The 23,658-nt window shown below is 41.4% G+C and overlaps 1 protein-coding gene across 8 annotated transcripts in view; it reads right to left on the bottom strand.

The window, feature by feature from the left end:
* Positions 1 to 23,658, bottom strand: part of LOC122564560 (cadherin-6-like) — a 225,666-nt gene that overhangs the window by 42,243 nt on the left and 159,765 nt on the right. For all 8 annotated transcript variants that reach the window (XM_043719632.2, XM_087978477.1, XM_043719629.2 and 5 more), the window contains exons 8-10: positions 22,059 to 22,195; positions 11,948 to 12,075; positions 1,693 to 1,810 (exon numbers count right to left, since the gene is read on the bottom strand). In XM_043719632.2, coding sequence (XP_043575567.2) covers positions 1,693 to 1,810; positions 11,948 to 12,075; positions 22,059 to 22,195 — 383 coding nt within the window. The remainder of the gene's footprint in view (positions 1 to 1,692; positions 1,811 to 11,947; positions 12,076 to 22,058; positions 22,196 to 23,658) is intronic.

The raw sequence follows: 23,658 nt of genomic DNA, 5'->3' as shown, positions 1-23,658 counted from the left end.
GCTGAGTTTCTCCAGCAATTTCCGTTTTTGTTTCAGATTTCCAGTACTGCAGTTCTTTATTTTAATTTGCGCTGACACCCAATTGCATTCGTCTTACTGACCAACCATAAGGCAAAACTTAATCTGGAAGGAAAATCAACACTTATCTCAACAAAGGAAAAATACTGGAGGCTGGCAAACTGCAATATGAGAAATGAGTGCTGGCACAGATTTAAAACCAAACAGACCTGTATCTTCAAGAGCAGTTACATGCCATCATAATATGTGATACGTCAGTCTGAACAGACTCCCCTCAGCTTCAGTCATGCCCTCTATATAATGAGGTCAATGTAGTATCTTCAGTAAGTCAGTTTTGTGTCCATAAATAGTAGCATCCATAAGGACAGTAGTTATGCTATGTTCTGATTATATAATTAGGGTTTGAAATAAACTTCTAGATATCTGTCTCAATAGCAATCTGATTCTCTGAATTGTTTGCTACATTGGCTCACATATAAAAATGACAAATCACATCAACAAACCCTCAGTTATCCAAGCAGATGTACATTAACTGTTGGAGCCTGGTCTGCTAAGTATTTCCAGCAGTACTCCAGTGCATCTCCTCCACTTCCCGCACCTCCATCCTTGAAGACCACCCTTCTAATTGCAACAAGGATAGAACCCCCTGGTCCTTACCTTCCACCCCACCAACCTCTGCATACAACGCATCATCCTCCGACATTTCTGCCACCTACAATCAGACCCCACCACCAGAGATATATTTCCCTCCCCACCCCATCTGTATTCTGCAGAGACCATTCCCTCCGTGACTGCCTTGTTAGGTACACGCTCCCCCCCACCAACCCACCCTTCACTCCCAGCACTTTCCCTTGTCACCGCATAAGGTGTAAAACCCATACCCACACCTCCCCCCTCAGTCCAAAGCTCCAGAGAATCCTTCCACATCCAGCAGAGATTTTCCTGCACATCCAAACACCTCATCTACTATATCCATTGTTTTTGATGTGGTCTCCTCTACATTAGGGAGACAGGACACCAACTTGTAGAAGGTTTCAGAGAACATCTCTGGGACAAACACACCATTCAACTCCACCACCCTGTGGCTGACCACTTCAACTCCCCCTCCCACTCTGCCAACGACATGCAAGTCCTGGGCCTCTTCCACTGCCAAATTCTAGCCACCCAATTCCCAGAGGAAGAATGCTTCATCCTCCACTGTTGGACCCTCCAACCACCAGCATCAATGTTCATTTCACCAGATTCCTCATTTCCCCTCCCTCCCAACTTATCCCAGATCCAATCCTCCAACTTGGCACTGCCCTCTTGAACTGTCCTACCTGTCCATTTTCCTTCCCACCTATCCACTCCACCCTCCACTCTGGCCTATCACAATCACTCCTCCACCTTCATCTACCTATCGCATTTCCAGCTACCGTCCCCCCAGCCCCTGCCATTTATCTCTCAGCCCCCTTGGGCCTCCCCCACATTCCTGATGAAGAGCTTATGCTCGAAATGTTGATTTTCCTGCTTCTCCGATGCTGCCTGACCTTCTGTGCTTTTCCAGCACCACACTCTTGACTCTGATCTCCAGCATGTGCAATCCTCACTTTCTCTGAAGTATTTCTAGCACCTTCTGCCTCTATAACACTTCACTGTGTCGCCCCCATACTTGGTCCTGGGTTAAATCCCTACCTTCATTATCCAGAACTGTAAAATTAGGATTGTTGGCAGATTCTGGGGTCAAACTGAAGAAAAACCTGGATCCACTTGGTGGTGAGTCCTTATCCACAGCTCCGACAGTTTGTATAAGCTGCATGTTAGAGTAACATAAAGATCAGTTCTAAACAGCTATCTATAATAGCTGAACATGCATAGATACAGCTGTATATAAACAAAACATGGAGCAAAACCTGAGTGGTCATATGGTTTAGAGCTACATACCATTTACACCACAGTTTTTAAATACTATATTCCACAGAATATATAACTTGTATTTATATAGCACCTTTCATATAATTTGACTTCAAGCAGGGATTTGGTTAAAGAGATAGGTTTTGAGGAAGGTCTTGAAGGAGAAGGATTCAGGGAGGGAATGGTAAGGCTTAGGGTCCAGGGAGATGATGGCATGGCTAAACACCCACACATCCCATGAATGACTAAAACAAAATGTGACAATGACTTCACTTCTCACACAAAAGAGACCTCCTGAAGGTTGATGAAAGGCTTATGCCCGAAACGTTGACTCTCCTGCTCCTTGGATGCTGCCTGACCTGCTGTGCTTTTCCAGTGTCACCAATAATTCTGATCAGGAATGAACCAGAGGCCAAAATAGAAGAAGCATCAAAATTGGCGAGTGTTTGCAAGGCTGGAGGAGGTTACGGATGTAGGAAGCCATGTAAGAATTTGAAAACAAAGGCATGCAAATTTCAATATTGAGATATTATTTTAACTGGAGCCAATGTTGATTTAGTCAGGTGGATTGCTAATAGTGTTATTTTAAATGATCAAAAGTGACATGGTCAGACACATGTTAAGTACACCTCTGCTGATATAACCACCTGTAAATGTTAGACTCATGTACAGTGTATCTTGTTCATCAGTGTCCAAATGTCAAAGCTTGACGTGTATGTCTCTGGACTGTTATGCTCCCAGCTGATGGGAACACTGGACATCAGTCCCCACAATGAAAGCTGGCTTGATGGGCCATACATTTAAATGCTGCATTTAGTTAATATGGTGGATTAGTCACAGAAACATATTCACATGAAACTGCAAATATTCTTTAACGACAGAACACACATACATTATAAAAAAAGCAAAAACAAAATCTATAGATAGATCTTAACACAAACCGCAAAACAAAGTTTAAACATGTTCCAAACACAATCTTATTTTAGATACTCAATTCCAGAGAAATATAACTCCCATCTCAACTCTTCAAGTATTAACTTAGAGTCTTAGAGCCAAATGGTGCAGAAACAGGTCCTTCATGTCTGTGCCCAAATTACCGTCTGAAATGGCCCTAGGAAATCACTCAAGGGACAATTAGCGGTGGATAACAAATATGCTGGCTCAGCCAGTGACACCCACACATCCCATGAATGACTAAAACAAAATGTGACAATGACTTCAACTCTCACACAAAAGAGACCTCTTGAAGGTTGATGAAAGGCTTATGCCCGAAATGTTGACTCTCCTGCTCCTTGGATGCTGCCTGACCTGCTGTGCTTTTCCAGTGTCACACTTCTTGAGTTAGAAAAGAGAAATCAACTGCAAGATGATCAGGTATGATTAAATATTGTCTGAAGAAATATAATGAGGTCTAACTTGAGCATATTACAACTTACACTAAAACAGCATTCCTGTCCAATGAGTGAAATCACAGAATATGTGATCTCAAAAAAAATCATACAAATGCTCTAATTTCATGCAATAAGAGTGGGAGTTCATTGTTAAGACACTGTTAAGAAATCAATGGCCTTGATTTCAAGTTTCAAGTAGATAGAGTTATAGAGTTATACAGCACAGAAACAGGTCCAGGCCGACCAAGTATCCGAATATGAATTGGTCCCATTTGCCTGCGTTTGGCCTGTTTCACTCTAATCTTTTCTTCCCGAAGTACCTGTCCAAATGACTTTCAGATGTTGTAATTGGCCCCACTCCTACCACTCCCTCTGGCAGTTCATCCCACATATGCATCACCCTCGATGTGAAAACGTTACCACTCAGCTCCATTTTAACTCTCTCTTCTCACCTGTCATGACGGAGTTTGATTCCTAACCATGATAAAGACCAGGATTTTAGCCTTCAATGTCACGATTACTTAAATGGAAGCATTTCGGCAATAATATTTCAGTGCATTACAGAGGCAGTGGTGCACTGCCTGAGAACTAACCCTTGACGTTATATTAAAGCTACACACTCAACTTAATTCTGTGGCTAAAATAGATGTGAAAGGATCCCTGATACTATCAACATTGGAAATGGTTATTTATCCCCTTGAGCTTGTTCTGCCATTCAGTGGGCTCATGACCTAACTCCCTATTGTCCCACTTAACCAAATCTTGTAATTCCTGGGAACAAAACAATCAAACACAGATTTAACACTAGTGCCAATTGTCATTGCAGAAGAGAAATGCAAATTTCTCTCACCCTTTCTATGCCCTTACTATTCAAAAAATGGGGAGGTCCTCTCTGTGACATGGAGAACATTGATCCCTCAGTCAACACGATCAGAAGATAGATTAGAGTCATAGAGATGTACAGCATGGAAATAGATCCTTCGGTCCAACTCGTCCATGCCAACCACATATCCGAAATTAATCTAGTCCCATTTGCCAGCACTTGCAGGTTTTACTTTTGAGCCCAGCTTTACGTCCATTCCTAATTACCTTTCAGAAGGCAGTGGTGAAAACTACTGATTGACTTGACTAATTTCAGAGGGTAGCTAAGAATCATTCACATTTGTGAGTGTTATGTATAGATGATAGATGTCTTTTCCTCAAAGGCATTAGTGAATAAGACAACATGACAATGTAGTAGTTTTCTGTTACTGCAAATGATTTAAGCTTTTCAATCCAAATTTATACAGTTAATTAAACTTAAATTTCCCAGTCGTCATGGTGGGATTTGAACATGACTGTCTGGATTATAAACCAACGTCTCTCAATTACCAATCCAGTGACATAACCATAATGTCGTTATAACTTCAAATTAAAGCGCTGGAATTCTGCTGCATGCAAATTGGTTTCTTGCTTTGATTAGATTCCCTACAATGTGGAAACAGGCCATTTGGCCCAACACATCCACACTGACCCTCCAAAAAGTAACCCCACCCAGACCCATTTCCCCACATTTATCCCTAACTAATTCATCTAACCTACATATCCCTGAACACGATGGGCAATCTAGCATAGCCAATTCACCTAACCTGCACAGCTTTGGATTGTGGGAGGAAACCCACACAGACACGGGGAGAATGTGCAAACTCCACACAGACAGGCGCCCGAAATTGGAATCAAACCCAGGTCCCTGGTGCTGTGAGGCAGCAGTGCTAACCATTGAACTACCGATTGTCATGAATAATTAAAGGAAGCATTTTGAGGCATCTTCAGGGTTCGATAACGTGTTAAAACTTTATAAATCCAAGTTCTTTTAAATATCTATTATTCTATCCTGGAATCCTGTGCAATAAAGATGGAAATTAATTAAGTTTGTCACTGTACAGCAGCTGTCCTGCTTACTAACTTGATTATTTCAATAATCTTCACACTAATCTAACATCCTCGCACTATTTAAAAACATCAGGCCATCAATTTTACAAGCACATCTAATCTATTCTGCATTGAATCCAGCTCATCCTTCATCTCACCTGTCACTTATTACTGGGATAACTGTCAGTCCCATAATGCCTACAATACAGGAGTTCCTCAAGATAGCATTCTAGAATCTTCAGCCAATAGAAAATTACAGTGCACCCTCACACAATAGAAAATCACGCTATGGAAAGCTGATATAGAAAATTGTGCAGTAGAAGCTCACTGTAGTAAATTGCTATACCTATTCAGTAGAAAGTTTGCATTATCCAACCTGGGTCCGCAATTCCTTAATCGCATTATAGCTGATTCACATTGATGAAACACCCATTATACCAGAAAAAACTGTACCTTCCTTGCATTGGATGAAGCACTCATTCTTCACTAATGGTTCAATTCTTCAGAGAATGAAGCAGTCTGCGCTCTCAAACAGGAAGACTTGAACAGTTCCCAGGCTTGGGTTGATATCTAACAATCATGCCACAAAAGGGCCAACCAAAAACCATCTGCAAACAGCTAAGCAGCTTCTCTTCATCATTCAATGGTGTTGCTATCGTCAACTTTCTCATACTCAGTCTCTCAGACTGTCACCACTGAATAGAAGCACAGCTGGTGTGGCTACAAACACATCCTAATCAGTAAACCAAGTCAGAGGTTGAATGTTCTATAGCAACTGGCTTACCTCTTGACTTTCTAGAACCTCATCATTCCCCAAAAGATGAGGGAGTTTGAAGGAATTCTGTCCAAATTGGCAATGCAGCTACAGCAACATTGAAGACCCTCAACATCATCCAGAACAAAGCAGGAGATACACAAGAACATCAGACCTAGGAGCAGGAGTAGGCCATCTGGTCCTTCAAGCCTGCTCTGCCATTCAATAAGATCATGACTGATCTTTTCATGGCCTCAGCTCCACTTAGCCGTCCTTTACTATTAAATTCCTTTACTATTCAAAACGTTATCTATCTTAGCTTTTAAAACATAGTTGATCCCGAGGGTTGAGCCTGGACTTCATCCACTTTAACTATTCATTGCCCCACTACTGATATTGTACCATCTGTATCATCTACAAAGGAATAAGTTGATTAGGGATAGTCAACACGATTTTGTGAAGGGTAGGTCGTACCTCACAAACCTTATTCAGTTCTTCGAGAAGGTGACCAAACAGGTGGATGAGGGTAAAGTGGTTGATGTGGTGTATATGGATTTCAGTAAGGCATTTGATAAGGTTCCACATGGTAGGTTATTGCACAAAATATGGAGGCATGGGATTGAGGGGGATTTAAAGGTTTGGATCAGAAATTGGCTAGCTGAAAAAAGACAGAGGTTGGTGGTTGTTGGGAAATGTTCATCCTGGAGTTCAGTTACTAGTGGTGTACCACAAGGATCTGGTTTGGGGCCACTGCTGTTTGCCATTTTTATAAATGACCTAGATGATGGCTTAGAAGGATGGGTTAGTAAATTTGCGGATGACAATGAGGTCGGTAGAGTTGTGGATAGTGAAGAAGGATGTTGTAGGTTACAGAGAGACATAGATAAGCTGCAGATCTGGGCTGAGAGGTGGCAAATGGAGTTTAATGTGCAAAAGTGTGAGGTGATCCACTTTGGAAGGAGTAACAGGAATGCAGAGTACTGGGCTAATGGTAAGATTCTTGGTAGTGTAGATGAGCAGAGACATAGATCCCTGAAAGTTGCCAACCAGGTTGATAGGGTTGTTAAGAAGGTATATGGTGTATTAGCTTTTACTGGCAGAGGAATTGAGTTTTGGAACCATGAGGTCATGTTCAGCTGTACAAAACTCTGGTGTGGCCACATTTGGAATATTGCATACAATTCTGGTCACCACATTATAGGAAGGCTGTGGAAGTTTTGGAAAGGGTTCACAGGAGATTTACTAGGGTGTTGCCTGATACGGATGGAAGGTCTTCTGAGGAAAGACTGAGGGACTTGGGGCTGTTTTCGTTAGAGAGAAAAAGGTTGGGAGGTGACTTAGTTGAGCATGTAAGATAATCAGAGGGTTAGATAGGGTGGACAGTGAGAGCCTTTTTCCGCAGATGACAATGGATAGCACAAGGGGACATAGCTTTAAATTGAGGGGTGATAGATATAGGACAGATGTCAGGGGTAGTTTCTTTACTCAGAGAGTAGTAGGGTAATGGAACGCATTGCCTGCAACAGTAGTAGATACACCAAATTTAAGGGCATTTAAATGGTCATTGGAAAGGCATATGGATGAGAATGGACCAGCGTAGGTTAGATGGCCTTCAGATTGGTTCCACAGGTCAGTACAACATCGAAGACTGAAGGGAAGGGTCTGTACTACCTTGTAATGTTCTAAGATCTATGTTTTATGTAGATACACTGGAATAACTCACCAAGCTTTCAACCTTATGATCATCCAACAGAACAAGGCAAGAACTAGATGGAAGCACCACCAGCCTCAATCATCCCATTCAGTACGGTATCCTAATGCTGAAATAACCTGTTCCTTCATTGTCACTGGATCAAACTCTTGAAGTTCTTCTTAACAATAAAGGTGCAGTTTCCCTATGCTCGATGCAGAAAGTGCTCATTACTACTTTCTAACGGGCACAAATCAAGGCTCCTCTGATCAGCAACACCTGGCACATCCAAAAAATGAGTTTTCTTTAATAATGATTGTTGTTTCTGAAGGCTGCAGGACACTTAATACGGAAATAGTTAACTGGGTGCAGGTGAAGTGCCTCCCCTGAGATACAACTTAAGGGAGACCACAAATATCCAGGTCACTTTTCAGGAGGTTAAAACATGTAATTACATGTAAAATTACAGACACTGACCAACACTGAAATGTAGATGTATCCTTATTATAATGGGTCTCATTCTGAACTCAAATAAAACTACTTGCAACAAATTTACTTACAAGTAGGTTAATTTTAAATAAACATTTTTTTCTTCTATATTTTTGTTTTTCAATTACAATGTAAGGTTCCCTTCAGTTCCTTTCAGCTCTTCTTTCTTCAGTTAAAGGACAAGAATTTTTTATTTTAGCATGGTCCAAATTGTTGGCTCTCTGGATTAGTCACCCAAGATGGGTAATCAGGGTATTTTCAATACTGTAAGGATAATGTCATGTCCCTTAAAGGTGTACTTACTGTGAGACACAATACAATGTCCCCACTTTTCCAATAAAATAATCCCAAACAGATATACATGGTTGGATACAGATGTATGTTATCAATTTAATAATTAAACAAACATAATACAGAGTTTGTAAGATTAAAACTTCAATCTTCAGTGCAAACTTTGGAGGCTTCATAACTTTAGTGACTTTATGCCTATCTGGAGAGGCATGCATTTTTCTCTAACATACCTGTTTGACACCTCAGTTGTCTTGTTGCTGATTACTGTCACTTAACATCTCTGCACAACCATTAGATTAGATTAGATTACATTACTTACAGTGTGGAAACAGGCCCTTAGGCCCAAGAAATCCACACCGACCCTCCGAAGAGCAACCCACCCAGGCCCATTGCCCCACATTTACCCCTTCACCTAACACTATGGGGCAATATTAGCATGACCAATACACCTAACCTGCACATTTTTGGACTGTGGGAGGAAACCGGAGCACCCGGAGGAAACATACACAGACACAGGGAGAATGTGCAAACTCCACACAGACAGTCGCCTGAGGCAGGAATTGAACCCGGATCTCTGACACCGTGAAGCAGCAGTGCTAACCACTGTGTCACCGTGCCACCCATTATTGTCAGAAAGTTCTGCCTCACTGTCTACGTGTATGCTTAGTGTGTGTAGTTGGTCTGAGCTGGCTTCTGTTCCTTTGCAATGTAGTAGAATGATGATTTGTGGCTTTTTATGATCTGAACAGATTGCAATTTCTAAAACCTTTTGCTGGTATCTGAGCATTTATATTTGCATTGGTGTTACTAATTCACAGTCTCTGTCCAGAGCAGGTTTGGGAGTTTTTTACCTTCTGGTTTATTGTGTATCGTTTCATTTGCTCCTGTTCTTGCAATGCAGCTTTTTAATGTTTTGCTTTGTCTTAATTGAGGCAAACATAAACATTTATTTTATTTAGAAAGAACTAATAGTCTAACCAAAAATAAATCAGCTCTGTTTTCTTGGCAATTAATGCCCTGTTTGCAGACTAATTAATGTCCTCGGAAACAGATGCAGTTAAGAGGTAAAATTCTCTTCTGTCCAAAGCTAATCTATGTTCGTCATCAACTTGATTTCCCAATAACCACCACCGAAATGATAGAATCTTTTATAGATAGCTATAGTTCATGGTATGAACTTTCCTCCAGCAGGGCATTTTGCTTGCTGTGGCAATGTTTATGCAATCACCCGTAACATACAATATTGGGTGTAGATATTGTGGTATTAAAGGATGTTATAAACATTTGTTACAACTAACTATTATTTATAAGCATTACATTCCACGGGCACACAAGTATCTTGGGCTAATATTAAGCTTCTAGTTACACATAGGATCTTGCTTACACCAAAGTGTCATGCTGCAAATGCACTGAGGTAGGATGGACTATGAGACATTTATACCTCCTGTTTATTTACTATGATATAATGATGATGATATGAACAGCTCTCTTAAAGGTACATTGACATACTAATCACGAGACACAAAGACCTTGTGGAACTCCAAATGCACTGACCCTGTGGGCTAATTGAACTTCTAAAGGGTAATTCTCCAGACCTCTGGAACCCTCTGAAAAAGGGTGTTTTGAGTCAAAGAATTCAGATAATTCTTATGTACTTGAATAGTTACTCAGGAAATGTTTCATGAAAAAAGTCCACATCCAATCCTGGATGACTACATACCTTCAACTTTCCAACCCTGTCTATACTTCCCTCCAACCCTTCCAGCTACCCCCTTGAGGCCCAAATCCACTCAATCCCTTGATCATAACCTCTGAGCCATCTCTTCTCCAACCTTACCTGAATGGCCACTATCACTTGAAACTCTCCCTCCCCCAATGCTTATAATACCCTCCCTACTCCCCAGTAGTCTAACTCCTTCCCACCTGAACTGGACTAGCCCCTACTACCAGAGTCTACTACTCCTGATCTGACAATCTAACCCATCACCTGACACTCCAACAGGATTTAACCAGCCCCCAACCTGACAACATTCCCTCCACCTGACTACATCACCCTAACCTGTTAGCTACTTGCCCACCTCTCACCCAATCCACTTACAAAGCTGCACACTGGGGAGGCCATGGACTGTTAATCCAGAGGCCCAGGTAATGTTGAGGAGACCAGGGTTCAAATCCCATCATGGCAGATGGTGGAATTTGAAAATGATGATAAAGGAAAAACTGGAACTGAGAGTCTAATAGTGGCCGGAAAACCCATCTGGTTCATTATTAGGGAAGGATCCTTACCGGGTCTGACCTACATGTGACTCCAGACCCACAGCAATGTGGTTGACTCTGAACTATCCCCGGGCAATAAATGCTGGCTTAGCCAATGATGCCCTCATCCCATGAATGAAAAAAAGACTCACCCCTTCACTAAATACTTTGTGACCCTTAAACTATTACATATCAGAATATAGTGACTACTGCAATAAAAAGGGACTTGGCTTCTGTGCAGATTCTCATTAAGGTTTTCTACAGTGAGGGAGGTTCTGTATGAGTCCTGATTGGACAGAAAAATATTTCATATAATTCAGTGAATGTGGGCATCACTGGTGAGCCCTGACTCTCCTGGTCCTCAGAAGCTGCCTGACCTGCTGTGCTTTTTCCAGTGCCACATTTTATCAGCATTTTACTGCACATCTCTAATTGTCCAGAAGACAGATAAGAGTCAAACACATCACTGTGGGTCTGGAGTCACATGTAGGCCAGATCAGGTAAGGACAGCACTTTCCTTCCTGAAAGGATATTAATGAACCAGATGGGTTTTACATCTGACAACAGGTAACAGTTTTAGGGTCGCCATTACAGTTCTTAATTTCTTTTCATATCCAGAAGCTCTTACACACAACTGAACAATGTTTTTTCCATCACCAAATCACCTGTGGGTTTTTTTTTAATCATCTATTCACCGCCACCAGTAAATCTCCCGCATTGGCCAGGTGATTAATTTCCATGCAAAACCCATTAAGGTCCAGGTAGACCATCAAAGGTGAGGGAGAGGGGGCCAAATGAAAATGGAGTTGGAAGGAAGCCATTAGACTTTGATTCCATATTTTATTGACTTCCAACTTCATCATTTGTCATCTCAGCGTTCCTAGAATTTACAGGAGCTGTTGATTAAAAAAACTAATGATAATACCCGGAGGCCATTGTTTCCCCTAACATGGGCCAGTTTCCTGTCCTGTTAGCATAGGGAGAAAAAGGAGTTCTGATGCTAATTGGAAGATTGGTCTCATGATATTGCCAAAGTGGCAAGGTGGAGTAGGGCACAGATAGCTCTTTAGCCTTAAGAGAAAAGAATATGAAATAATGAGCACAGATTGCAAGGTGTGATTGAACAGCCCTCTCTCTTGGCACTGTGGGGGTGAGCTGGGAAAAGCCAGCCTGGTGGCAATGACAGGGCAATAAAGCTACTTCTCAATTCTAAATTCTCAATTCTACTCCTCTTCAACTCTGAAAACAACTTACCTGGCCAGCTTTTGCATTCTCACAGACAAAAGTCTCATAAACCACGGGAAACTCTGGAGCATTATCATTGATGTCTAAAACCTTGATAAGTACTGGCACTCGGCTAGTTTGCCTTGAATTTTCCAAAACTGCAAAAAAGCACAAAGAAACATAATTCAAAATGGCTTACACGGATTCTACTGAAGGATTCAAGAATATTTAATCTGACAATAATTCTGATATGAGACCAAATCTACTTAAAAGGAGGAATCCTAGAAAATTAACTATTCAAATTCAAGTATATAACTCTGTAGCCGTGAAACAGGAGGAGGCTATTCAGCCCCTCAAGCCTGTTGTACCAATAAATGAGATGTGGCTGATCTATACTCTACCTCCACTCACCTGACGTGGGTCCAAATCCCTTAACAACCCCTGCCTCACAAGAATCTATCAATCCCACATTTATCCGACTCAATAAAAACATGAATCTTTGTGTTCTCTGTTACATGTGCTAACATACATTGATCAGCATTTGTTGCCTATTCCTAATTGTTCTTGAACTGAATGGCTTCAAAGGCTAGTTAAGAGTCAATCACATGACATTTAGTCCAGGAGTCTTATGCAGGCCAGAGCGGGTAAGTATGGCAGATTTCCTTTCCTCAGAACATTAGTGAATAAAATTGCTTTTTCACAAATGTGACCGACACTAGATTTGTATTCCAGATTAATTAATTAATGTTTGTTGCCAACACCACAACTAGTTGGCGCACCACCTGCAGATGTGTACAATCAAAGTGCTACTATTAAACTTACAGCCAAAGCAAATTCTGTGTGCTATATATGAATGTAAACAAGGTAATCAGGGCCAGAGTATATTTGGGAGAAATTGCTCATGGTAAAAAAAAATAACATCAAGAGTTTCTGATCTATTTTGCTGCCAAACAAAATTCCATTAAAGCTCTCCCTCTAGCTATTTACGACTCGAGTCTTTCATATTTTAAATAACCACAGAAAGACACTTCAGTTACAGTGGATACTAGAAAACTATTGCATATTTGATATGAATGAGCCTTCAAATATTACAAAGATTACTATTTTGGATGGTTTCAACTATCACTGAGACCTTGGTTTTACACAAATGCTGTAACACTAAAGGTACAAATGCACATGCTCAGAAACATAGACAACACGTTTAATGGTGGTGCCTTATCTTCCGCATTGGGAACACACATCCTGTTAACACAAAGAAATTAAATTCTACCAGCTGCTTGTGACGGAATTTGAACCCAAGCTCTTACAGCATTAACTCTGGGTTTCTGGATTGCTAAGGTGGTCACATCAGTCGTACATCAATATCTCCCTTGTAGCATATTGCTAATCTCAGTGAACTAGTAATCCAGAGGTCTAGGCTAGTGCTCTGGACACTGGCATTCAAATTGACAGCTAGTGGAAATTAAATTCAAATTAATAAAATTGGGAATGGTGGCCTTTGGTAGTTCAGTGGTAGTGTCCCTACTGTTGGACCAGAAGGCCTGGGTTTAAGTCCCACCTGTTCCAGAGGTGTGTAATAACATCTCTGAACATGTTGATTAGAAACTAGCTAAAATCAGGAATTGAAAGCTAATCTTAATAAAGGTGACTATGAAGCCATCATCAATGTTAAAAACCCATCTGGTTCACTGCTGTCCTTCAAGAAGGGAATCTTCTGGGCTTAGTCAGGCCAGCCAACATGTGACTCCAGAACCACAGCAATGTGGATAACTCTTAACTGACCTCTGAAATAGCCCAGCAAGCCAGTCAAGGGAAATGAACAATGGACAACAAAAGCTGTCCTTGGCAGCCATGTTCACACATCATTTAACCAGAAAGAATATACTGGAGGAGTAGTTTCGGAACATTAAAAATTAAGTTCCAAAAAGCCCATCTTTTGCTTCACATGGAACAGTATGGAATGTGAGACCAGTATGTTGTGTCTTCAAAGGCTGCAATTCAATTCAGGAGTTCAGCTTTGTTTGTTGGAGGAGGTGAGGCTTAACGTTGGATTGGGAAGTTGGATGTTAGTCATTTTCACCCCTGCTGTGAGTGCCAACACTTTATCCCTGAGTGAGGGGACCAGCTGTTTCAGCTGTTGACTTGTCTGACTGTGAGGTGCTCTGTGCCCCCACTGACTGCACTGACATTGCTGACTGGGAAATGGTCTGTTACAAAGAACATCCTGAAACCCAAAGGCCGAAAAATGGGAGTGGGTGAGCATTGTCAATTAATTCAGTGATGCAAGAAAGCTGATTGGGTGCAGGTGTTCACAGGTATAGGGACGGCTGGAAAATGGGAAGCCTTCAGAAATGATATATCAAGAGTCTAGAGAAAGTATATTTCTGTTAAGGTGAAAGGAAAGGCTGGTAGGTATAGGGAATGCTGGATGACTAAAGAAATTGAGGGTTTGGTTAAGAAAATGAAGGAAGCATATGTCAGGTATAGACAGGATAGATTGAGTGAATCCTTAGAAGAGTATAAAGGAGGTAGGAGTATACTTAAGAGAGGAATCAGGAGAGCAAAAAGGGGACATGAGATAGCTTTGGTAAATAGAGTTAAGGAGAATCCAAAGGGTTTTTATAAATACATTAAGGACAAAAGAGTAACTAGGGTGAGAATAGGGCCCGTCAAAGATCAGCAAGGCGACCTTTGTGTGGAGTGGCAGGAGATGGGGCAGATGCTAAACGAATATTTTGCATCAGTATTTACTGTGAAAAAGGATATGGAAGATATGGAATGTAGGGAAATAGATGATGACACCTTGAAAAACATCCATATTACAGAGGAGCCTGACATCAATATTACAGTGAGCCTGACATCGGTGGTGGGCAAGTTTTTGGAGGGAATCCTGAGGGACAGGATGTACATGTATTTGGAAAGGCAAGGACTGATTAGTGATAGTCAACATGGCTTTGTGAGTGGGAAATCATGTCCCACAAATTTGATTGAGTTTTTTGAAGAAGTAACAAAGACAATTGACGAGGGCAGAGCAGTATATGTGATCTATATGGACTTTAGTAAGGCATTTGACAAGGTTCCCCATGGGAGACTGGTGAGCAAGGTTAGATCTCATGGAATACAGGGCGAACTAGCCATTTGGATACAGAACTGGCTCAAAGGTAGAAGACTGAGGTTGGTGGTGGAGGGTTGTTTTTCAGACTGGAGGCCTGTGACCAGTGTAGTGCCACAAGGATCGGAGCTGGGTCCACTACTTTGCATCATTTATATGAATGATTTGGATGCGAGCATAAGAGGTATAGTTAGTAAGTTTACAGATGACACCAAAATTGGAGGTGTAGTGGACAGCGAAGAGGGTTACCTCAGATTACAAAGGGTCTTGATCAGATGGGCCAATGGGCTGAGAAGTGGCAGATGGAGTTTAAGTTAGATAAATGTGAGGTGCTGAATTTTGGGAAAGCCAATCTTAGCAGACTTATGCACTTAATGGTACGGTCCTCGGGAGTGTTGCTGAACAAAGAGACCTTTGAGCGCAGGTTCATAGCTCCTTGAAAGTAGAGTCACAGGTAGATAGGATAGTGAAGAAGGCATTTGATATCCTTTCCTTTATTGGTCAGAGTATTGAGTACAGGAGTTGGAAGGTTATGTTGCGGCTGGACAGGACGTTGGTTAGGCCACTGTTGGAATATTGTGGTCTTATTCCTATTGGAAAGATGTTATGAAACTTGAAAGGGTTCAGAAAAGATTTACAAGGATGTTGCCAGGGTTGGAGGATTTGAACTATAGGGAGAAGTTGAATAGGTTAGATTCCCTACAGTATGGAAACAGGCCTTTGGCCCTCCCAGTCCACACTGACCCTCTGAAGAGTAACCTACCCAGACCCATTTACCTCTGACTAGTGCACCTAACACTGAGAGCAATTTACCTGGCCTGCATATCTTTGGACTGTGGGAGGAAACCGAAGCACTCGGAGGAAACTCACGCAGACACAGTGAGAATGTACAAATGCCACACAGACAGTCGCCAGAGGCAGGAATTGAACCTGGGATCCTAGTGCTATAAGGCAGCAGTGCTAACCACTGAGTCACCGTGCCGCCCCTAGGCTAGGGCTGTTTTCCCTGGAGTGTCAGAGACTGAGGGGTGACCTTATGGAGGTTTGTAAAATCATGAGGGGCATGGATAGAATAAATAGACAAAGTCTTTTCCCTGGGTGGGAGTCCAGAACTAGAGGGCATAGATTTAGGTTGAGAGGGGAAAGATATAAAAGAGTCCTAAGGGACAACTTTTTCATTCATAGGATGGTACGTGTATGGAATGAGCTGCCAGAGAAAGTGATGGTACAATTGCAACATTTAAGAGGCATTTGGATGGGTATATGAATAGGAAGGGTTTGGAGGGACATGTGCCGGGTAGTGGCAGGTGGGACTAGATTGGGTTGGGATATCTGTTCGGCATGAATGGGTTGGACGGAAGGGTCTGTTTCCGTGCTGTACATCTCTATGACTCTATAACACATGATGCGTCAGCTCCTAAATTATTCATATTGTAACCAATAGTTGGTGTTACATTGAATTTTTGATTCATGGAATGATTATAGTACAGAAGGAAGCCATTTATACAATTGTGTCTGTGTCTCTCCATAAGAAAAACCCACCCATCTCACTCTCCTGTCTTTTCTCTAATGCTCTACAAATGTTTTCTCTTCAGATAACCATCCAATGTTCTACTGAAAGTGATTATTGAATCTGTCTCCATTGCACTCTTAGGCAGTGGGATCTATAAAATATTCCCCCCAGACAAAAAAGCCGAATTGGGAAATAAACTAACAAAAGTACAACCATAAGAATTAGTGTTGAGATTAACTTCGAAAGGATGCAGAACTGTAACTGACACTCCTGTAATTTTTAAAGGCATCCAAAACCCAATATGCTGAATATTGAACCTTGATTTTTCTTTCCAAATCATCATTACTTACTTTGTGTAAGTTGATCTCCCATTCGCTTCAATATTAGTAAACATTAAAATATATAAATTAGGTTCTTGATTTCTGTAACCCATGTTACACTAGTTTATCAAGTCAAGATCTGGGAACACTACCCCCTGCAAGTTACCCTCCAAGTCATTCATCATCCTGACTTGGAAATCTATCGCTGTTCTTTCAGTGTCACTGGAAATGAATCCCAGAACTCCATCCCTAGCAGCACAGTGAGTGAAGCTACACATCACAGACTGCAGCAGTTCAAGAAGGTAACTCACCATCACCTTCTCAAAGCCAACCAGGGAGGGGCAATAAATGCTGGTCTGGCCCAGTGCCCAGAACTCCTGAACAAATAAATATTTTTAAAAAATATATCCATGTTGGTGGGAATTATTCTGCAACGGAGGCAGCAAAGCTAGAACCGACATTCCGAATGAAGGGGTTTTGCCCAAAACATTGATTCTCCTGCTCCTCGGATGCTGCCTGACCTGCTGCGCTTTTCCAACACCACACTCTGGACCCTACAAACTACTGCACCACCAACAAGTGAGAGGATGTAATTGAACTCGACTGGCAGACCATACAATGAAGGAGCAGAAGAAAGCCATTTAGCCAATCGAGTTCTAGCATTCAATGAGACAATAATTAATCAGTAAATCCTCAACTTAACTTTCCTGCCATTTTTCTATAATCCTTGACCTCTTTACTGATTAAAAATATATTTATGTCAGCCTTCAATACACTTAATGACTGAGCGAGAACATTTGTAGCTCAGGTTGAGGTTCTGGATGTGAGTTTGCTCACTGAGTTGGAAGGTTCGTTTTCAGACGTTTCATCACCATACTTGGTAACATCTTCAGTGAGCCTCCCGTGAAGCTTCATCTGGAGGCTCACTGAGGGTATTGCCTAGTATGGTGACAAATTGTCTGAAAATTAACCTTCCAGCTCAGCGAGCAAACCTATATCTAGAACTTAATGACTGAGTCTCAACAGCCCTCTGTAGTAAAGAATTTCACAGGTACACTACCATCTGAGAGAAGAAATGTCTCCTCCTCTCTGAATTAAAGTACAACCCCTAATTCTGAGATAATGCCCTCTTATCCAAGTCTCTTCCAAAATGTGAAGCAATCTTTCTCCATCTACACTGCCAAATCCTCTAATAATTTTGTAGACTTCAAGAGGGTCATCCTTTATTTTTCCAAATGCCAATGAGTAGTGGGTCAATGAACTTCTCCTCAAAAGACAGTCCAATCATCAGCTCAGTGAACCTAATCTTGACTGCCTCCTATGCCAGTATACCTTTCATTAAATCAGAAGCCCAGTTCAGAGTATTCTAACTGTGGATTAATTTGTGCTTTGTGTTAGTTTAACAAAAACTCTACTCTGTTTCCTTTGAAATAAAGGCCAATATTGAATTTCCTTCCCCTATCTCTGCTGAACTTGGATGCCAGCAATGTGTGATTCATCGATGAAAACTCCCAAATCCCTCTGTGCTGAAGATTTCTTCAGTCTTCCTCCACTTAAATCATATTTAGCTCCACTCTTCTTCCTCCCACATAATGGTCCATATATCAGTTTTTGTCCCCTCACCTGTCTGTATCCCTCTACAGACTCTCTGTGTCATCGCAACCATTTGCCTTCCCATTTATTTTTGTGTCATCCACAAACTTGATGAGAGTACATTCACTTCCCTCATCTAGTGTGACAAATCTGTGGAGAAATTGCATTTTAAACATAAACATTCATACAGGAAAATGTTTATGTGAGTTGTGCAGGGAGATGTGATATTTCACACCCAGATGAATTATCCTATTCACCTTTTCAGTTCTTTCCCCTTGGCTCATGTGCACTGCCATCATTCTCGAAGATGCGTTGGCACAGTTTCAGTGCCAGTATTCTGTCTTTCATGCTCAGAGCTGGTACAATGGGTTAAATGCTGTATTGGATGGGCCAAAGGGTGACAGGTTAATACTCAACAGCTGCATGAGACAGTAGATTTTATCAGATGGGCTGAAGGGCTGCAATTGTTGATGATACTTGATAAGCTACATGAGTTTGAATGAGATGGCAGCTGCAGCTTGTTTTTTTCTCCTGTATCTGTACTAGCAAGCAGTTTTGTTTTCTGTCTTTCTGTGCTAGTTTTTTGTTACACTGTGTAAGGGAGAGAGTTTCATTCCAAGTGGTTGGGACTTCCCCTCGGACTGGGATTGTGAATGGTGTAAGGAGGGAACCTAAGCCCCAGACCAGCCATCGATCGAGGGGTCCCCGATGGGCAGGAGGGTGTGAGGCTCATTGCTTACCTTTCCATAATTTTTTATTACTTAACAGATGTTCATAGTTTAGTCTTTTATTTTTCCTTCCTTTTCTATCTTCTATTATTAATCAATAAATATTCATATTTACGCAAATTGCTATTGTTTAGTTTTTCTTTTAATCACATTTAACCAAATCTGTAACGAACTGCTTGGAAACACCCTGATTTCTCACTGTGAATTGTTCACACTGCTAGCAGCAGCTGCAATCCTATACCTCACAATTATCTTTCCAGATACAAACCCAATCGGGAAGTAAGAATTCTCAAGCTATTTGGCTGGGAGCTTTGCACAATTCAAATGGACATCAGACATTTCAGATACCACTTTCAGATTTATGAACACAATGTAAAAACTAGGAGCTGGAGTAGACAATTCAGCCCCTTGAGCCTACTCCATCATTTGATATGGTCTCATCTCAGCCTCAACTCCACTTTCCTGCCCTCTCCATTGTTCTTTTACCTGTTACTAATTCAAAATCTGTCTATTCTCTCCTTAAATGTACTCAATGTCTAGGCTTCCACCACACTCTGGGGGAGTGAATTCCACAGATTCATGACCCTTTGAGAGAAGTTATTCTTCATCCTATCTGTTTTAAAACTGCTATCCCTAAAACAATAATTCCAGATTGCTCCACATGAGGAAACATAGCTCTACATCTGTTTTGTTAATTCCCTTTAGCATCTTGTAGTCCTCAACTAGGTCTCCTCTCATTCTTCTCTCTCCAGACAGCATTGGCCTGAACTGCTCTCTGCAATTCCTCTGCAGCTCTCTGCTATCTACAAGATGCACTGCAGAAATTCACCAAAGATCCTCAGACAGCACCTTCTAAACCAACGACCACTTCCATCTAGAAGGGCAAAGGCAGCAGATACATGGGTACACCACCACCACCTTCAAGTTCCCCTCCAAGACATGCTGGCATGGACATATATCACCGCTCCTTCATTGTCACCAGGTCAAAATCCTGGAATTCCCTCCCTAATGGCATTGTGGACCAACTTATAGCAGGTGGACTGTGGTCATTCAGAAGGCAGCTCACCACCATCTTCTCCAGAGCAATTAGGAATAGGCAAGCCCCATCCCACAAATGAATAAAAAACAATACAACCCCTTGTCGCTTGTAGTGGCATGGAAAACTTCTCAACAGAATTTCACTGAGAAATAATTCATTATATAGGCTATTGGTGTTTTATAGTGATTTAAAAGTATGCAATTTTTACACCATGGTGCTGTCCTTTAGAAGTGTGCTCCCTTTTTATCAAAGGAGCTTATATATCAATATAGCAGTTTGGAGCAACTACAGTTTACAGAACTTTGAGATGCAGAGGCATCTGGGTGTTCTTGCATATGACTTGTAAGAAGTTAGTGTGCAGGTCCCAGCAAGTACTTAGAAAAGTTAATATAATATTATCATTTATTATGAGGGGAAATTAATGCAAAAGTAGGGACATTGTGCTTCAGATAAATAGATGTGATTGCATCATGAAGTTCTTGGCTCAGAGAGAAGTGAATCTGTGGAATTCATTACCACAGAGCACTGTAAAGGCTGGGTTTTGAATATGTTCAAGGGTGAGATCAATAGCAAGGGTTGTGAGAAAAAGGCAGGAAAGTGGAGTTGAGGATTATCAGATCTCATTGAATGGCAAAGCAGACTCAATGGGCTGAATGCTCTACTTCTACTCTTACGTCTTATGGCCCGTTCAACGTCAGTATTTTGTCAAGCTTGCTCAAAGCTATTACAGTTAAACATTGGAGTTAAATACTGCGTATAGCATTGGTCCCCTTGTTTAAATAAGGATGCAAATGCTTTGGGGGTGAAGTGATTGTAAAGAGGTCAGCCAGGTGGATCTTATAGAATATGAGTTTCCTGATTGGGAGCCCTGGCTGACGGATAAGAACAGGAGTGTCAGAGATTCTACTCACTCTGCGGGCTGGCTCTGAGGGAGCTGGATCGGTGTCAAGGACTCTCCACGTGTAAATAAAGGGTGACATGCTGACGGGAAACTGGCCTCTGCGGAATTGATTCAGGAGACAGTTCGGAGATGTTTTACCAGACTAATACATGGAATAGACAGGCTGTTTTACAAGGAAAGGTTGGACAGATCAGACTTGTATCTGCTGGAGTTAGAAGAATTGGAGGTAACTTTATTGAAAGATATACCATCCTGATGGGTTTGATCAGGTGAATGTGGAGAGATTATTTCTTCTGACAGGAGAATCGAGAACTTGGGGCTATGGTTTAAAAATCGCACATTTTGAACAGAGATTAGGCTAAATATATTTCCCTAAATCCTTAGAACTCTTCCTGATAAGGTGGTGGAAATGGGGTCCTTAAATATTTTAAAGGCAGATGTGGACAGATTCTTGCTAAGCAAGGGATGAAAGGTTATGCCGGGTAGGAAGGAATTTGTAATTACAGTCAGACTGTGCATAATGTTATCACAGGCTCACGGTGATGAAGGACTTCCTCCCACTGGTTGCTTGTATGTTGGTATATAGACGCATGTGGTTCAAGATTGGCTGTCACAGAGGGTTCTGAATTTGATCATACAGATATCATCTCGTAGTCGCTACACACAAATTTACGTTATGTGACTGTTCTCTCACCAGAGAGGTATACGCCACACATTTTGGTAAATGTTTTCATCAAGCTCAGCAAGAGGCTGGAAAGACTTCTCACTTCGAGGCAGATTCTCGAACAAAGCGAAACTCACGTTAACGGTCTTAATAACCCTCAGTTTGATGATAAAAGCATCCTACTCTTTGCCCACCACTGGTTTAAACAATGTTAAATTAGAGGAGCAGTGCAAAGAAACTGAAACAAAGCAGCAGCAATATTGACACTGACCTGTCTCGATTGCTATGACAGTAATATTATGCCAAGGCATTTCTTCTCGGTCAAGAGGTTTCAAAGTTACAATTGATCCATTGGCAGAGTTTATGTTGAAATATCTGTCCAAATCAGTGTGCCGATCGATTGAGTAACTGAAAGAATCAAGAAAAAAAAAGTAATTTATGTAACTTATCACCAGCTTCCAAATAAACTCATAAGATCTACATTGTTGGTCTATTTTCTTTGTTGATCTCTGATACATCTCAAATGCGTTTGTCTCTCACCCAGCAATTGGCTTCCTGACTCAGTGTGTTGTTCACTACTCAGGATCTAGTCAAATGTCAGCAAGACCATTGGTGCCAGTGAATTTATCTGTAAAACCCTTCAGAAATAAACATAATTTCTGGTGATTGTTTGAAGTTTGGCATGTGTCCTGATGAGTGCAAGATGAAAAGCTTCAGTGGCATGTGTCTTTTCACCAAAATTCACTTAGCTGTCAAGAAGGCATCAACCAGTGATGATCAGTAAATATTATCTGTAGATAACGCTCACATCCCATAAAGCTATAAAACAAAACATGGATGAGGAACAATTAGAGTAAAGGTCAGTTACTATAGCCTGACCAGAGCAGAGAGCTGCTCTCTCATTAGAGACAGAAAACTGGTTATGGTGAAGGGTCACTGGACATGAATCATTAACTCTGTTTCTCTCTCCACAACCCTACTGAGTTTCTTCAGCAACTTCTGCTTTAGATTTTCAGCACCCACAGTTCCTTGTTTTATTTTACATGAGATGAAACTGGTGGCAGTCTCAGGTGAGGGGAGAGGTTGAGAAGGAGAGATGTTCATGGTAACCTCAGCTGGAGTAGGCATTGAGCCCACGTTAGCGGTGTCACTCTGCCTTACTAATCAGCTGTCCAGCCAACTGAGCTAACCTACCCCCAATCAAGGTACATTAGGTCCCATGAAGTTACACCCCATCATGAAAATAAAGTCTACATGGTAGGACAGGAGGAGAGAAAACTGCTAGTAGTAATAAAATAAAATGTGTCTGAAGATCAAATAAAATGTGTTGAAACATAAATTTACAAAGAGTTGTTCTCCGGTGTGTGATGGCAGTGAGTGGGAAGCAGCAGGTTCCTCACGCTGTGTGTTCTGATCAAAGCCATCTGCCAGCGATGAAGTGCTAAATGCAGGAAAGATCATTCCCAAAGCGGGGAAAGAGAAAACCTGGGAAAGTGAGTCATGTTTTACCCTGTTTGCATGCACTTCCTTATCGTGTAGCATTTTCAGAAAGCTCAGAGCTAGAGGACCAACTCCATTGATGTACAGTTTCATGAAATGAAATACATTTAATCTTGATTTGTGAGATAGGTTGAAATCAAGGCCCGTTACAAACATGCCTTTAAAGAGCACAAATTACATAATCTACTTTATCCTCATAAAATTCTCTCTGCACAAAGTGGAGTTGCACTTGAATCCAGTAACTGAATTTCAATAATCACGTCCACTTCTCTGCTTCCCCACATTTTCTCCATGGTACCAACCTCCTTTTGCACATTCATTCTAACCATTCAGTTCTGTCTCAAGGTCAGTTCACCTTGAGGGTTACGCTC

Source organism: Chiloscyllium plagiosum, unplaced genomic scaffold (assembly GCF_037043375.1).
Source record: "Chiloscyllium plagiosum isolate Xiang-an unplaced genomic scaffold, Cpla_swu_hap1 HiC_scaffold_34, whole genome shotgun sequence".
NCBI classification, from domain to species: domain Eukaryota; kingdom Metazoa; phylum Chordata; class Chondrichthyes; order Orectolobiformes; family Hemiscylliidae; genus Chiloscyllium; species Chiloscyllium plagiosum.
The sequence above is the reverse complement of the archived record's forward strand: the minus strand, read 5'-3'. Positions and strand labels throughout refer to the sequence as shown.